The sequence below is a fragment of the Protopterus annectens genome, chromosome 7.part0, assembly GCF_019279795.1.
Source record: "Protopterus annectens isolate FY-2018-M chromosome 7.part0, PAN1.0, whole genome shotgun sequence".
Taxonomy (NCBI): domain Eukaryota; kingdom Metazoa; phylum Chordata; order Ceratodontiformes; family Protopteridae; genus Protopterus; species Protopterus annectens.
Window position 1 is genome coordinate 979,734,676 of NC_056739.1, and position 18,368 is coordinate 979,753,043.

Sequence of the window (18,368 nt, forward strand, 5' to 3'; positions counted from 1 at the left end):
GACTTCAGAACTGCCGTGCTATAGTTTCAATTAGAGTATATTGTTTTGCAGATGTTGGGTCTTCCCTTGTATTAGGGTCAAGGGTGCTCCTCCCTTTTCTAATCAGACACATCTGAACTGTTACAGGATTTGAGGAAAAAGAATATGGAGAATCCTTATTTTCAGAGCATATTTTGATAATCTGTTCTGGACCCTTACATCAGAGGTGTGCAACTGTCTTGCAGCAGAGTGCTAAACAGAATCGTCTTTACCGTTGCAGTACTTAGCACCTAACATCTTCACGTTGACTTGTTGCAAAACACTCACAAAGTAAACAACTAAGGTAAGTTCTTGCACAAGTTATTCTTTAAAAAGAATGTTCCCTAAACCACAGCTCTCTGCCTTTCTTCTGCATCCTCTCATTTACAAATGACAAATGGATACACTGCTTCTGTATTGCAGCCATTGGCATTCATCTTTATATTATCATATCTGCCTGGTAATGCTTTGAGAAACTGTAGCATGACTGTGATACTTATGGCATAGCATCCAGTAAAATAATGGGCATCAGCAGTCTGCCAGAACTACCTGATATTTTATACAAAGACTTAACTTTCAAGATAAGGCACAGTGAAGAAGAATTTTTATGAAGCTCTGCTGTTAATTTAGTTAACTACTCTTACTTTCATTTGTAACATGAACAGTTAGGATAGCATGTACTGTATGAGTCTATTAGTATACTTCTATTAACATGATATTATTAATTTTAGGAAGGGTTTTCACTAATTGAGGCACATAAATGGATGAAAATAGTCCGAAGGCTAGATTGTTTACTGTTTGGCTCAAAAATTCAAGTAAGTATTTCATACTGTGTATGCCATCTGATTTTGATTTCTGGAGTCAAGAGGCTAGAGCTTTGATATATTTAATAGTTGGAGCTTAATATACCTTGTATATAAAGTATCATATTTTAAAGAATAAGGCTTTGAATGTACTTGTGATTTTTATTGCTCAAAAAATTGAAAAAATCAGGACTGACCAAAACACGGCTGAATATTCTGTATAAAACATTTATTGAGGTTAGCACTTTCACAGTCAGAATGACCGCTTCCTCAGTCCAAAAACATTTCCAAAAAATTCACAATCCCTTTAAAAATGTATAAAGAACCTATCAGAAATTTTGACATTCTAAAACTACCTATCAAGATCATTTAAAACACTTTAAAATAAAATGAAAGTCATTTACTGTTTAATTACATTCCATGTACAATCGTCATATAAAAGTATAACTATAACTATCCAGTTTGTTAAGTTTCTACTAATAAACCAATCACATTGTTCCACTCTCGTCCTCTAAAATGTGTTGTGCCTCATCCAGTGTAGGACATCTAGGAATTATACATTATAATGAAAGCACAATAACACCCTATCACAAATCACTGAGTATTGTGGACTGACCAATCATGACACATTTTCTTCTTCCAATAAACATCTTAGTAACATACTTTATTGACCTATCAAAATTTCAGGGTCTCAAGGCTGACCAATCATAACACTTTGCCCTCATTCATAAAACTGTACAATCCATATTCAGTTCACTAAAATTGCATCATCAGCTATCGCATCATATTACACATAAAAACAATTTTTAATAATAATCAGAATCAGTGATGTCTATATACAATACTACAAAATATGGTTTACAGTAATGGAGGTATACTTCCTGAAATCATTTGAATGTTCTGAAAAAGAATAATCTCATTTAATACACAGTGTCACCTATTAGATCTATTTAAATGTCAAAACCTAACCTGTCACAGTGTGTTTCTTTCATCTAATAAATAACTTGCTTATTTTTAGCCTGTAAATGATTCACGGGCTGGGAATGGGCCAGTTGTGGTATAGTGCCCTCATTCATCTAGTTATTTAAAAATGTAAACTCAGTCCATTGAAAATCTGTAGTGGACATCAGGGTTGTATTTTTAAGGTAATAAATACTGAAAACCCACTCAGAACTAACATGTCAAAGCATATGAAAAATACAAGCCGTGTTCTCTGTGTATTAAATCACCTTCTAAGTGGCATTGAATGCTTGAATCCTGCCTATTACGAGTTTCCTTCTTCCAGTCAACTAATAAGTAGGACATATTCTGAACCTATCAAAGCTAAACAGTCTTACAATAAACCGGTCACTGACTGTTTCCCTCATTTACCTAGCCATAAGTGATGAGTCGGAACGCCAAAGATCTGTGCTAAATATCTTAAAAAATAATAATTGTAAAAATGTACTTAAAGAAAACTGACATGTCTGACGGTACTGGAACGTAACTTATACACAATGTTGTGAAGATTACAGCAGAACAATAGGTAACTCGTACCTATTTACTATCCTGATTCACCTGATATGCTAAATCATCCTATCAGTGACATCTAAATGTTGAAATCCATCCTATATCAGTGACATCTAAATGTTGAAATCCATCCTATTACAGCAGGGTTCTTTCTTCCAGTCAGCCTCTTAATATTACATATTGTCAACCTATCAAGATTAAACAGTCTTCAAATAAGCCAGTCACTGACTATTGCCCTCTTTTACCTGGTCGTGAATGGCAACTCAGACTGTTGAAGGTCTTTTCTAAACATCTTGGTCAATAATATCAGTGAGATAACTATAATGTTCAAAAAACCTTACATATCCGGCAATTATTTTGCAACATTGCATATAAGTTATGATCTGATGGTGTCAGTTTTCATTTTATCCTCAACATATGGGGCTGGTTCCTTGCTTCGAAACAGACTAGTCCATTGCTACAGCTCGCAATAGCCAAAAACTCTCAAGCTTAACCCCTACCCACAGTGCTCCTCTCCTAGTTACCTCAGATCTCGTTTGCTGCTCTTCATGATGGACGCATTTGCCATTGCTCTCAAGCTGTTACTTTATTGAGATATTTACACCTTTTGAAAGACTTTCTACTTCTTTATTGCATAGCTTATTAGTCGTTAACCTGCCCACTACTTTCTAACTCTTTTAAAATTGTTCTCTCCTTTTTTCTTCTTCCTTCTGAACACCTCATTGTATTCTGAACTGTCATTGTTGTTAGTTTTTACTCCTCCTGTTTTCTCTTTCTGTTTAAAAAAATATATATATTTCTTATTATATTATTATAGTGAGTGTTCCTCTTTGCGAGGCCTCAACCTGTGTTGGTTTGCATAGCTGGCCTGTTGACGCCATTGTTTAAAAACTTTATAATCTCTTCAGTATGGCTGATGAACCTAAAGTCTCCAATGGATTCAAAAGATGCCAGAAATGTGGGCTCAAAACTTTGATCTAAGACACTCATTTGCTGTGTGTCTATTGCCAGGGCCCTGTTCACCTTCAAGAAGACTGCTCAATATGTTTTAGTTTCAGTCACAGGGTGCTAGTAGAAAGACATAACAAACTTATTTTGAAGATTATGCTTCCATCAGCCTTCAATGAGGCCTTATCCGGTGCTGAGAAACCCAAGAGTAAGACCAGTGTGTATTCCCCTTCTTCCTCATCTTCTTCTTCCAAAGCTTTGGAGAAACCAAAAATGAGAAGCCTACTGGTGCCTTCTACTCCATCAGCATCATCCTCAAAAAGGACTAAGTCTTCAGTTTCTTTGAAACCCTTGGGAGCGACCAAATCCACTACTAAAATTTCGGTTCCGAAGGGACTATGGAACCAAGTTTATTGGAACAGACAAAGTCTTCCACACCTAGCATTTCGGTGCAGGAGCATTGGGAATATTTGACACCAAAATTATCAGCGCAGACATCTCCTTCATTGCCGACTTCTTCAGCACTAAGCAGTTGAGGAGCTATCCATGATGGCTCTTCTGAGAACGTCATATTCACCCTCTTATTGACCCCTGACCCTTTGCAGGAAGGCTTCCTTCACCTTTTCTGGAAAGACCAAAATCACCCTCCACCCTTTCTATCCATTCCACCAAGAGCTTAACTGAGGATGATGTGGAGAAGCTGGTGAATAACATACTCTGGGTGACAGGATTGTCAGGTACCTCTTCAGCTCCAGCCTCCCTGGGTATGGAAGGTGAACCATCCATTACCCCTCCATTTCTTCCTTCTCTGACTTCATCTGAAGCATTAGAGTTCTCAGCTCTGAGCTGCCTGGTGCCAGCTACGTCAGTTCCACAGATATCCCTATCTTCAGACCCAGTTGTTGCTCAGAGGTCTTTGGTCCAATCAGATTCGGAGACCTCTCAGGGCCGAGTCTGTCCTGTCCGCTCTGGGGGAGGGGTCGACTTCTTCTTTTTTTTTTTTTTTTTTTCAGAGCCTTTTCTGCACCTTGGAGCATCAGCATGGCTCAGTTCTGCTCTGGCTTCATTCTCAGAAGCTGTCTCTTTGGATTGGTGAGTTACCACAGTTCCAAGGTAGTCTTTTTCAGTTCTGAGCTCCCTTCCCTCTTCTCGGGGGGCCAGCTTTCAAGGCAGTGGAGTCAGCCCTGACTGATGCAGTCAGACAGTCAGCCCCTTCCACATCGGAACAAGTGCCTCTTTCCTCCTCATGCCCAGACATTCAACCTGCACTGCCACTGAGTCAGTGGATGCCAAGACCACATGTGTCCCAGATAACAGTTCTCTCTTCTTCTGATACCTCCCCAGATCACCTCACTGAGGAGGTCCCTAAGAAGAGAAAGTGCAAGAGGAAGCACTTGGATTCCCCAGAGGAATCAATCACTGAAGACACCTACTTCAGTGAACGGGAAGGATCCTCATGGTAACACCATGATGGTGTCTCCTTTGGAGACATTCTGGAATTATTGAAACAGAGGGGTGACTGGAAGTTCCAAAAACCCTCTTCCAAGGAGTCAGTGTACCTGCAGGCCTTCAGTGCTTGATCCTCTACCTCTTGGGTGACTCCACCCGCTGACAAGGTCATTCAGTTAATCTCTCAGCTGGTGTGGAAAGCCCCCTGATACTATTGAACCTATCCCCAGGAAACCTGAGAAAATTCTGTCCACCCCTGAAGACAAACAGTTCTGGGCCAAAGGGTTAGCTGTTGATGCCTTTGTTGTGGTGGCAGCCACAAATAACGAACTGGCCAAAGAGAGTTCCTGTATCCATCCACCCAACAGAGAGTCTCTTGATGGATAAATTTGGGAAGCGGGTATATGCATCATCGACCTGTGCCGTAAGGTCCCTGAATATTTTGGCACATTTTACCAGACTTCAGAGGGATCTGATCAGGGAGTTGATACCCTTGCAGGAACCATTTCTGAGGATGTCCAAGAAAAAGTGGCTTCCAAGTTGGCTACCCTGGAGTCTGTGTCAAATTCTCCATGAGGCTCATCACTCATGCAGCTGAAGGGACCACCAGAGCAGCGGGTTTGGGCGTTGCCATTAGGAGACATGCCTTTATGCACCTATGTGACTTTGCGGGGCCATTTAAGTCTTCATTCATTAGTGCACCCTTTGATGGATCATCCCTGTTTGGCCCAAAAGTCAGAGAAACTTTATCCAGGTTTGAGAAAGATGGAAAGACCTTTTCTGCTGTGGTTGAACATTTTTCCACTCTCCAGTGACCATTCTCTAGAAGTCAGAGAAGCAGTGGGAAAATGTGGTTCAAGAAGTCCCTAGGGCCTTTTCAGTACACACTTGGAGGGAGTTTCCCCAGGGGCAGAAGGGGGAACTTTAATGGAAGACGCCTCACATATGGCAGAGGTGCCTGCAAAACCATGGTTTCAGGGATTCTTTCTCTGATAAATCTTACTAGTGTTCCTGAAAGGAGGCCTGACTGTCTTCCTCTAGAGGCATTCAAGGGACACTTATCCCTGCAATTAAATGTCTGGCTACAAATAACATTGAATACTTGGGTGCAGAGGATTATATCCAGAGGCTATACAATTCCCTTTTTCCTTCCTCCTCCCATATGCAAGAAAGTTCCACCCAGTCAGAGGGAATAAGCAGTTCTAGAAATCCAAAAACTGACAGAAAAAAAAGAGTCATCTAAGGAGTCCCACCAGACCAGAGAGAGAGAGAGAGAGTCCAGAATTTACTCAAGATTTGTTTTAATGCCAAAAAAGATGGGTCTGGAGACCAATTTTGGATCTTAGTGTACTGAACAAATCAGTTAGTTAAGCCAAATTCTGGATAGTCTTAGTACAGTCCATTCTTCCATTTTTGGAAAAAGATGATTGGATGTGCTCAGTAGACATTCAGAATGTGTATTACCATATAAAAATGGACAAACAATCCAGAAGCTTCCTCTGCTTCCGGCTGGGAGCCAATCACTTTCAATTCAGAGTTCTGCCCTTTGGTCTCACCACAGCCCCACCCCCAGGGTGTTCACCAAATGTATGGCAGTAGTAGCAGCTCACTTGAGAGTGCAGAGGTTCCGAGTGTTTCCGTATCTAGACAATTGACTCATTACCACTCCGACCAGGCATCAGTTGATAGAAGTAAGAGACCATGTACTTCCCACTTGTTCTTATCTGGGAATAACTATAAATGATGAAAAATCGAAATTGACCCCAACTTAGAGTTCATAGGAGGCCTTCTAAATACTCAAACTTCCATAGCTTCTCTTTCCCCTGTGAGATTACAGAAAATCAGAGTTCAGGTATAGAAAGTAGCCAACAACAAAAAAGTAACTGCTCTTCTAGTCCTTCAAGCACTTGGCTCTATGGCTGCAGCTATAACTCTAGTTTCCTTGGCAAGATATCACATGAGGATACTTCAATGTTTGCTAGTGTCTCAGTGGTCAATGTTACACCAATCCATGTCTGACATGATTTTGATCACCAATCATTGCAAAAAAGATTTACCTTTATGGATGCGTTCCGAAGACATTCTTCTAGGCTGCCTCTTTATCCCGTCACAACCCCAAGCCATAGTAACCACGGACACCTCCCAGATGGGGTGGGGGGCTTTAATTGAGCAAGACTGCCCAAGACACTGGGTCCCCCACAGAGGCCAACTTGCATATCAATGTACTAAAGTTAAGGGCCGTGCCGTTAGCGTTGCAAACCTTTCAGACTGCTCTTCCTTCAGGAACAATTGTGATTCAAATGGACAATATGTCAGTTGTTTGGTACAACAACAAACAGGGAAGCACAAAATCCTACCCCATTTGTGGAGAAGCTCTCAGAGTGTGGCAGTGGGCGATCTCTTCCAACCACTTTCTGATTGAAATGCACATTCTGGGGAGTTCCAGTGTGATAGCAGACAAACTAAGCAGGTGTATTCTCCTGCCTCATGAGTGGTCTCTCAGTCCAAAGGTGATGGAAAGGATTTTCCATCTGTGGAGCCAGCCTTGCTGTGACCTATTGCCTCTCCTGTAAACAACAAATACAGCAACTACTTTGCCCTGATTCCCCCCTCTGAGGGAGTCACCGAGAGATGCTCTTCTCCACATTTTGCCCTCCGGACTGCTGTATGCCTTTCTCCCAATTCCTCTATTCCAGAAATTCCTACAGAACGCAGTCAGGCTGAAGAGCAAAGTAATCCTCATTGCACCTTATCGGCCTCAACAGATATAATTCCCTTTCTTTGACCTTATCTGATTCAATAGCCTTGGAATCTGGACCTGGCTCCAGACCTTCTATCCCATCCAGAGGGATTAATCCATCTGAACATTGTGAACCTCAAGCTGATAGCTTGGTTTCTCCAATTCTGTTAGTAGCCTGGCATCCCGCACTTTCCTCTCAGGTTGGACATTCTCTTAGCCTATCATAGGCCAGCTACCAGTAAACTCTATGCTAGTAAATGGAGGATGTTTATCTTTTGGGCTAGTGATAACAATATTGTTCCTTTTTCAGTGCCCATCCATAAAATCCTAAAATGTTTAGCTTCATTTTTTAAAGCAGGTGCTTCCTAGTCTACCATAAAAATTTAATTAGCTGCTGTTTCTAATTTCCATAATGGTTTTAAAGAATCCTCTTTGGCTTCTCATAACCTTTGTAAGGCCTTCTTAAAAGGAATACTCTTGCTAAACCCCCCTTACAAAGATCCTACCCCATCATGGGATCTTAACGTAGTGCTGCAAGCCATTGTTCAACCTCCCTTTGAACCATCAACTGAATGCAATCTGAAGTTTTTATCCTGGAAAACTATATTTCTAGTGGCAATAACTTCTGCATGAAGAATTTCAGAAATACAAGTCTTATCATGTAAACTTTCTTACCTGATGTTCCACAAAGATAGAGTTTCACTAAGAACGGATCCTTCCTTTTTTGCCTAAGGTAGTGTCAGAGACCATCATTATCAGACTATTAATGTACCAGTATTTTTCCCACTTTTGCTAACAAAGGTGAAAACTGCTTACATTTATTAGATGTTCATAGACAAATATGTTTCTGTATACACAGAACTAAGGCATTGAGAAATTCTCATCAGCTATATGTGTCATTTTCATCTACAACACTTGGCCAGCCAGTGAGCAAAGTGATGCTAGCCAGATGGCTCAACTAATATATTTTTTTCATCTATAACAAAAAGAAAATTAGTTTGTCTAGGCCTTTAAAGGCACATTCTACAACAGCTGTAGCTACTTCAGCAGTTTTTCAATCTAGAGCCTCTATGGGTCATTTTTGAGCAGCAGCAACTTGGGCTTTTTCTCATACCTTTATTACCCATTACAAATTGAATCTGGACTCCAGGGGAAGAGCATCATTTGGTTCTATGGTGCTCAGGAATATCCTTCCTCAAGTCCTCCCAAGGTCTAAGGTAGCTGGGGACTCTGTTCCATATGTCGAGGATAAAATGAAAATTGATAACATCAGATAAAGAAGTTATGTACTCACCATAACGTTCCATCTGTGTGGTCCATTTTCATTTATCCTTGACTCCCCTCCCTCCTTCTCCCTGCCCTTGAAGTTTTTGGTGTATTTTATTGTTATGTGGTTCCAGATATGCTCTGTGTGAAGGCTTTTGGGGTTTTTCTTTCTGTCGGTCTTTCAGCAAACTCAATCTGAGGTTATTAGGAGAGGGGCATTGTGGGTAGGTGTTAAGCTCGAGAGTTTTTGGCTATTGTGAGCTGTAGTAATGGCGAGTTGGTTCTGAAGCTCGGAACCGAACCCCATATGTTGAGGATAAATGAAAATGGATAACACAGATGGAATGTTATGGTGAGTGCATAACTTTTCTTTTCAATACTGTCGAACATATCAGTTTTCTTTAAGTACATTTTTACAGGCATTATTTATTAAGATATTTATCATATATCTTTGATGATTCGACTCACTACTTATGGCTAGGTAAATGAGGGCAACAATCAGTGACTGGTTTATTCTAAGATTGTTTAGCCTTCATAGGTTGATAATATGTCCTACTAATAGGTTGATTGAAAGAAAGAAACTCGGTATACTACACAGGATTCGAACATTCAATGCCGCTGATGGGGTGATTTAATACATTAAACACAGATTGTATTTTTAATGCACTTTGACATGTTAGTTTTCAGTGATTCTTCAGTATTTACTTGTCTGTTGGTCACACTTGATGTGAAATCATTACTTGCATTCATTCCAAATGCCCTTGGGTTATATCATATAGCCAAGTATTTGGAGCATTGCAGTGATTTTGACCAGAAGCTGACAGCGCTACTCTGTTTATTTATTGAAATAGTACTTGAAAATAATGTGTTTGTGTTTAATGAGAATTATTATTTACAGATAGATGGCGTAGCTGTGGGCACATCTTGTGCCAATAGCTATGCCAGCATGGTTCTTGCTCTATGGGAAGGTACAATGGTTTTGAACAATGATATGTGGGAACCTTTCATAGGATTCTTTTGGTGTTTTGCTGATGACATTTTTATTGTCTGGAAGGGCTCAGTTAAGAATATGCAAGATTTTGTTCATTATTTGCATAATACATCTTTTCTAGAATTCTCAATATGCTAGTCAGCGTCATCAATTGAGTTTTTAGACATACGTGTAATCAGGTCAACAGAGAGTGCATTCAAGACAGAGTTGTACAGGAAAGAGTGTCACAGGAACACTTTAAGCGCCCTGATTATATATTCAAGAATGCGATGAAGGGCCAAAGTATGCGTGCTTCGAAACTTAATGGCAATTATGAAGGCTTTAGTCATGAATTAGGGATTTTTAAGAATAATCTCACTGAGAGAGGTTATAAGGATATAAGTGGAAAGGATCCTTTCACAAGTAATACCTTTGAGAAAAACTAGGGCTAGACCATATTTCTTTTATAATGATGACATTAATACCAATACCATCAACAACATGAATAGTAGGACATTTGTGAATGTAACCATGTACTATACTAGCAATGTTAATCAGATTACAGAGCTCTTTCAGAACAGTGGCAGATACTAATGACAGATGTGCAAATTAAGAATTTGGTGGGAGAAGCACCCCATTTTAATTTCAAATATAGGAAATCTGTCAAGAGATTTTTATGTCAGCCGAAGAATACAGAGAAATTAGGAGCTGAAGACAAGGTGGGAACCTACCTCTGCTCTAATTGTAATTTTTGTAATTATATAGATATTAGTAATCATTTTTTACATCCTGATTCAGGACAAAAATTCATGTTTAAAGTGTTTGTGAGCTGTGAAACGCATCATATAGTATATTTAGCACATTGCATTCAATGCACCTCTTTCTATGTCGGTAAGGCCAATAGGAGTTTTAAAGAATTAATTAATTTATTTATTTATTTAATTATTTGATATTTGATGACCGGGATAGTCCAACTGGGATAAAGCCCTTTTTCAGTGGAGGCCTGGGGAGAAAAGCTCCACAGTAAAGCAAAGCAAGAAAATAACATGAAAGCTGAAAATACAATAATATATATATACAAAAGTAGTTACGTAAATAACCATTTCAGTAACAAGCAAGAAAACTTAGTAAAAAAGACATTTAAACTAAGTAGTATGTACAGATTCAGGTAATAACAAGAACTGGTAAAAACAAATTAGAATTATCCACAACAAACAACTATACAATTCAAAGCAGGTAGTTTTGTAAGCTATATGAGGTGAAGATATAAGATATAAAGACATAATGTAATTAGGAGGCAAGAAGCAAGTTTTAAGAACTACTAGATGAGACAGGACAGAGAGTGGTAGGAGACTTAATAGTGATAAAGTAATTAGAGGAAAAGAAGGAACAGGAAGGAAATGGAAAAAAGGAGAAGAAAGAAAAGGATTCAAGTGGAATGATAGCAGTGACACGTCCAGGAGCTATTTAGGTAATTTTTGAGAGATTTCTTGAATTCATGGGCAAGAGTAATATTTATGAGGATCTTGGGAAGCTTGTTCCAAGAAAGAGCAGGAAAGTAGCTGTAGAGATCATGTCTGAACGATGTATTAGGCTTGTGAATTTGTAAGAGACATTAATCAGAGCTTCTGAGGGAATGAGGCAGGTTATAGATGGAGTTAGTAAAGGAAATAAGTGCATTAGTGGTGCTGTGGTAGGGGTGGAAGCCATGTTGAGTAGGGGTGATCAGGTTTTCTCTTGTAAGCCAAGATTTGTTTATAAACACAATGTTCGAGAATTTTAGACAGGGGAGATAGTACAGCAATAGGTCGAAAATTAGAGACCTCTACAGAGTTTCCACCTCTATGTATAGATATGGTATGGAATTTTTTCCAGAAAGCTGGGACAGTGGATTCATTGATAGAGTGATTAATGAGTATGGAGACATGATATGCAATAGAGTTCACAGCAGCCTTAAGGAAGAACGATGGCAGATTATCAGCTGAAGGGGAGCATGGTTGAAGTTTGAAAAGAAGATTTTTGATGTAGCTGGTAGGAATGGTATTAAGTGAGAATGGACATTTTTGTAATAGAGAGGTGGAGGAAGGTGAAGAGATAGTAGGGTAGGAAGTCTTCGTAAGCTTGCTGGTGTTATCTATGAAGTATAAATTGAAAATAGATGGAGCATCTTGTGGTGCGTTATTGGGGAAGGGGTTGGGGGTTGAGGGATTCCCAGGTTTGAGAATTTTTTTTGTTAACAGTATTGCAGAATATTTGGGGATTTCTTGGCTCTATAGTAAGGGATGTGAAGTAGAAGTTCATTTTATTAATGTTAATGTGCTTTTTGTTTAAATTGCAGAGTTCCTTATATTATTGGTAGTGTATAAGAGATCTAGTCTTAGTCTTATTCCAGAGTTTCCAGGCAGAATCTCTGTTTAAGATAAGAGACCGAGTAGAGTTGGCTGGTAAGCCAAGGAGAACAGTGAGATTTGACTCTGACAGTTCCATAGTTCATTTAAATTTGTTGTTCTCTTCATTTAAATATTCATGAATAATTCATTTTGGGCGGATCCTTCCCTTTACCATGTAAAACTTTTTAAAAATACATCCAAGAACTATGATTTCTTAAAAAAACAAAGATCCTTCGTTTTCAGTATAAAAAGATCTGTTCCTTTTAATATAAATAACATTAATTTAAAATACGTTGCTAAAATGTTCAGTTAAAATAAAAATAAGAATAATAATCATAAATAAATAAATACGATTCTCTCATATGTTTGATCGTATTTGTATTTATGGACCAGTGCATTAAGCCTATGAAGAGAACAAAAAATGTAAATGGCATTAACTTAATTGGTTGATTTAAATTCAACAGAAGCATTTTGATAGGTTTTAATTAATTAGTAATTATATAAATATGGAATAATAAATGGTTGGTGGCATCTGATGAAGTCGAACTGTTTTTTTGACGAAAACGCACTTGTTATGTGTTAAAGGCGTTTATGGTGTGGTTCTACTTTGTCGTTTTGTCTTAATAAAGGATTGAAATTATTGGGCATCTCGTGCTTCGTTCTTCCAGACTTTGGATTTTGGTTATTAGTTAACATTTGGTCTGGATTCTGCTTTTTTTTCGTTTTATTTATGTTTAAATATTGCCAGATATGTAAGGTTTCTTTGAACATTATAGCTATCTCACTGATATTATTGATCAAGATGTTTAGGAAGGACCTTTGACTGTCTGAGTTGCCATTCACAGCCAGGTAAAAGAGGCCAATAGTCAGTGATTGGCTTATTTCAAGACTGTTTAATCTTGATAGGTTGACAATATGTCATATTAAGAGGCTGATTGGAAGAAAGAACCCTGTTGTAATAGGCTGGATTTTGGTATTTAGATGCCACTGATAGGGTTATTTAACATATCAGGTGAATCAGGATAGTAAATGGGTACAAGTTACCTTTTATGCTGTAATGTTCACAACATTATGTATAAGTTGTGTTTCAATACTGTCAGACATGTCAGTTTTCTTTAAGTACATTTTTACTGGTATTATTTATTAAGATATTTATCATAGAACTTTGACAAACCGACTCACCACTTACAGCTAGGTAAATGAGGGGAATAGTCAGTGATTGGTTTATTTTGAGACTGTTTAGCCTTGATAAGTTGATAATATGTCCTACTAATAGGTTGGTTGGAAGAAAGAAACTCATTGTAATAGGCAGGATTCGAACATTCAGTACTGCTGATAGGGTGATTTAATACACTGGACATGGCTCGCATTTTTAATACGCTTTGACATGTTAGTTTCGAGGAATTTTTCAGTATTTTTTACCTTAAAAATACAACCCTGATGTCCACTATAGATTTTCAATGGATTGAGTTTACATTTTAAATAACTAGATGAATGAGGGCAATATACCATGACTGACCCATTCCCAGACTGTGAAGCCTTCGTAGGCTAAAAACAAGCAAGGTTATGATATTTATCAGATGAAAGAAACAGTGTGACAGGTTAGGTTTTAACATTTAAATAGACCTGATAGGTGACACTGTATATTAAATGAAATTTTTCTTTTTCAGGCCATTCAAATGATTTTAGGAAATATACCTCCATTACAGTAAACCATATTTTTAGTAATATACATCAATATCACCAGTTTGGTTATTGTTGACAATTGTTTTTGTTTATGTGTAACAGGATGCAACAGCTGATGATGAGATATTAGTAAACTGAATATGGAATGTATAATTTTATGAATGAAGCCAAAGTGTTATGATTGGTGAGCCTCGAGACCCTGAAATTTTGACAGGTCAATGAAGTATGTTACTAAGATGTTTATTGGAAGAAAATGCGTCATGATTGGTCAGTAAATAATACTTAATGATTGGTGATATTGTGTTATTGTGCTTTCATTATAATGTATAATTCCTAGATGTCCTACATTGGACGAGACACAACAAATTTTAGTGGAAAAGAGTGGAACAATGTGATTGGTTTATTATTAGAAACTTAACAAACTGGATTGGTGTAGTTATACCTTTATATGACAATTGTTCACGGAATGTAATTAACCAGTGAATGACTTTCATTTTATTTTAAAGTGTTTTAAATGATATTGATAAATAGTTTTAGAATGTCAAAGTCTGTGATGGGTGGTTTATATATTTTTAAAGGGATTGTGATTTGTTTGGAATTTTTTTTGTCTGAAGAAGTGGTCATTCGGACCATGAAAGTGCTAACCTCAATAAACGTTTTGTACTGAAGATTCAGTCGTGTTTCGGTCAATCCTGATTTTTTCATTTATTCACTGGATATATTTTCGAGGATATACCATTTATCCTGGGCATTGGTTGGTTTGTGTTTGGATATTGATGAAAGAATGGCATGCAGTTTTTGTAATGTTAGTTAAAAAATTAATTTGGTTCTTTGTTAATTTTCTGAAGAAGACTTTAATTGCTGAGTAAAAGACAAAAATACTGGGTGTGTATTTCTTCTTTGTCTTTAGCACACTTCTACTGTGACTTCCTATGAACAGCCAGTAATGCCTATACTTTGCGTGTGGGTGGGTGGGTGGGGGGGGGCTGCCCAGGCTCAGAGTGGTCCGGCCAGCGTTTGCTGTTTGTTGCTTCTCCTCCCCAGGGAGTTCTTAGTATCCTTCTCACAAGTTCAGTGAGGTACTGGGGTGCTGGCGCTTGCCATCCCCATGTTTGGACCTTTTTGAGATGGATGTGAAATTCAGCCACAAGTTTTGCCTAGGTTATACTAAACCTGGGAGGGGTCTTCTCTTCTTTTGCCCACCCCATCCTCTTTATGGCTGCTGCCTCAAGTGTGCAAGCTCAGCTAGGCTCCATGCAAATCCTTGGACCTATCAGCTGGTTTCTGTCCCCACCTCCTGCCTTAGAATCTTAAAAAAAGACATGTATTTTTTCTTTATATCTATGATATAATATAATATAATATCTGTCCAATCCAGTCATAGAGAAGCTCACAAATCAGATATCAATAGAAAGTAATAGTGGTTGGAGCATCATCATTGTAATATTCCACAAGTTTGCCATTAACAGTGCTTTCATCCTCACACAAAATGCGTGTCCTTATTCAATAGTGCATTTCCCAGTCTCACCTCACCGAGGTATTGACAGCACACATATCTGCAGCATCAATGGTATAATAAATTTAGAGTTTAGCCACAACAAAATCAGAAAAAAAATGACAGCACAACTCGTAAGGTAATTTTATATTTAGAGATCCAATGTCTTTTCCTTCTGACTCAACAGTTGGGTTATCAGATCAACCTGGACACTTTTTTTCAAGAGCTTGGACCCAGGGCTCTGACTCCTTCCTTACCCATAATTTTCTCTTGTCCCTAGGTTACCCCAGATTTCGTTTGCTACTTGAGGAATCAAGAAGCAGTTAGAGGTCTGTGTATCCTGTGGTTGGATAGGTTGTTAAAATTAATCTTTTCTGTGATTTATTTTTAGATATTAAGCTATTTTTCTAGTACTGTCATCTCTTTCTGATTGCATTTTTGTGCTGTTAGTAAATCTTTAACCATTTCTTATGGAGTTGTTTTCCCATCTACCCTACCAAAAAGTGTATTTTTTTGCTTGGTTAGCTTTAAATAGTGATGTTCATAATACTGATCACTGCTGCTATATGGGGTATTTACTGCTAAGGATATAGCAACCGGCAGGTTACAAAGCTTTGAGGCACCTTCCAGTGCCCAAACTGTTAAGCAGCTCAAGTTGAGCTGACTAAAGGACAAGCTTGGTTGCCAAGGCCTTCAGAGCTTTACTGCCGCCGAAGCGTATGCTCCTCTGAGGCTTTTGCTTTCCTGCAATCTCTCCCTAAGCAGTTCAATCATATACTCCAATAAGTGTATGAATTCTTGATGGGACTTAGCCCATAACTGCGTGTATTATTGTCTGAAATTGAAGCCGCATGATTTTGATTTTGTCTACTATATTTTTATCTATGTTTGTAACCCTACTGAAAACTGCATATTATACTTATCTCTAAATGTTTCTAGTGTTCCTAATGTATTTGTACTCTGTTTTCTGGACCTTTTCTCTCTGGGCCTCTGCTGAAAATGGACATATATCCAGTCAGACTTTCCCGGTAAACAAATGTAAAATAAAATAAGTAAAATTTTGAGGATCAGTGGTCAGCTTGTGTTGTTCCTTTGCTTGGCATATGTTTCCTTTGGGGAAAAAAAAAACTTCCATTCAATTATCTTTGTCTATTATCAATACTGTTATCTTCAGGAAAGGTATTTTAAAGCTTTTATTGTCAAGGGCCAGTTTGTCAGGGCATCTCGTATGACCTCTGATGATTTGGACTATCATTTTGAATATTCTAGACTTACTGGGATGTTTCTGGAAAGGGGCTATCCTGTGAAATTTATCAATAAAATTTGTGTGGAAGTCAAAGAGGGTAGATATGATAAATACAGACCAGTCTTGGGCATTGGGCAATTGGAAAAAACTTCAGGGACAGTCCATCCCCAGACAGAATTTAATCAGGCCTTCATCACTGATTACAGTACCAATTCAGGCACCATTCGTAGCATAATTCTGCATGAATGGAATATTTTCAGGGATATCACGGACCTTGGGAATTTACAAGGAAAGAGCATTAAGATGGTATATCGTAAAGGGAATAATATTAAAAATTTGCTGGAACATGAACCCAATATTAATGCTTTTAGTAATAGACGTAGGGGTACTTTTAGATGTGGCACATGTTCACAATGCAAGTATATTTCCAACACTGACCAAATTTTTCTTGTAGCTAGAAACAGGGTGATAAAGTCTTCCCAGTTCTTCAATTGCAATAGTCAGAGAGTAATATATTTAGTAACTTGTTTAGAATGTCCGGCATTCTATGTGGGCAAAACCGAAAGACATCTCAAAAGGCGAATTTATGAACATTTTTATGAAATACAGAAAGAAAATGTTAAAAATGCACTTTATAGACATCTTTCGGTATGCCCCATGGCCAGATATGAATTTTTTGTCCTTGAAACAATGGCCAAAGACAACCGGGGTGGCCGTTGGGAGACCAAACTGGAGCATAGGGAAACAAACTGGCAGATTTTATTAGAAGCCAATAGGGCTCCAGGTCTCAATGATTTTATATCTATACTGCCTTTGCTCAAATTAAAAGCTGGCAAGGTATAATTTATCAACATAAATGTGTTCCAATGAAGTACTTTTTGAATATTATTTACTTATATATTAGTATATAAAAAATTTTAAATATATTTTCGAATAACATGTAAACATAGATCTGATGACAAACTATTTATTATGTTTTATTTATGGTTAGGGAATGTTATTTGTATATTTTTATATATATTTTATGCTTTTTTGAAGTTTATATTGATGTTTCTTTAAGAGAATTCATTTATCATAGTAATTGAATGATTGGTTGTGTTATAAATCCAGCAAAGCTGTGTTTTTTATTGTATCTGATGAAGTCAAAAGTTTGTGTTGACGAAAACGTTATATGGCAGTCTGCTTGCGTTAATAAACTCGTTGGACGACATTTACTGGTGGTTGCGGTCTTTCCCTGCTGATATTTTATTTTGTTCAGCTTGTGTTGTTCCTTTGCTTGGCATATGTTTCCTTTGGGGAAAAAAAAACTTCCATTCAATTATCTTTGTCTATTGTCAATACTGTTATCTTCAGGAAAGGTATTTTAAAGCTAGGAGTTTGTGTTTTAATGGACTGTCACAAGATTTTATTGTACTTTTAAATGAGAGCACTCTTTTTCCCCGTCAACACACACACAGACACACACACACAGACACACACACACACACACACACACACACACACACACACACACACACACACACACACACACACACACACACACACACACACACACACCTGGGGAATGCAGGCACTGATTTACTAGTAATGCCACCTTTTGTCCATAGTATATAAGGTAGTTTCACTGCCACCAGTCAGTTAATGTAAGGCTCTTAAAAGGGTATCCAATTATACTGAGTGAAGTTAATATTAATACAAATGGTAATGTTGTCCAAGCAGCAAGACTTTCAGGAGTGGCCAGCGTTATCACTAAATAAATATATGCAAATACTCTCAAAACTTAAATATTTTTCTAAAAGACCAGCCACAATGAGAAGTTTAAATATATTTAATAATAAATAATAAAAT

General features: G+C 37.9%; 1 protein-coding gene across 2 annotated transcripts in view; it reads left to right on the top strand.

Moving 5' to 3' along the window:
* Positions 1–18,368, top strand: part of REC114 (REC114 meiotic recombination protein) — a 1,356,532-nt gene that overhangs the window by 403,161 nt on the left and 935,003 nt on the right. Inside the window, exon 3 of one of the 2 annotated variants that reach the window (XM_044077559.1) lies at positions 750–833. The exons of the other annotated variant lie outside the window; for it this stretch is intronic. Within the exon in view, the coding sequence (XP_043933494.1) occupies positions 750–833 (84 nt within the window). The remainder of the gene's footprint in view (positions 1–749; positions 834–18,368) is intronic. 2 annotated transcript variants of the gene reach the window in all.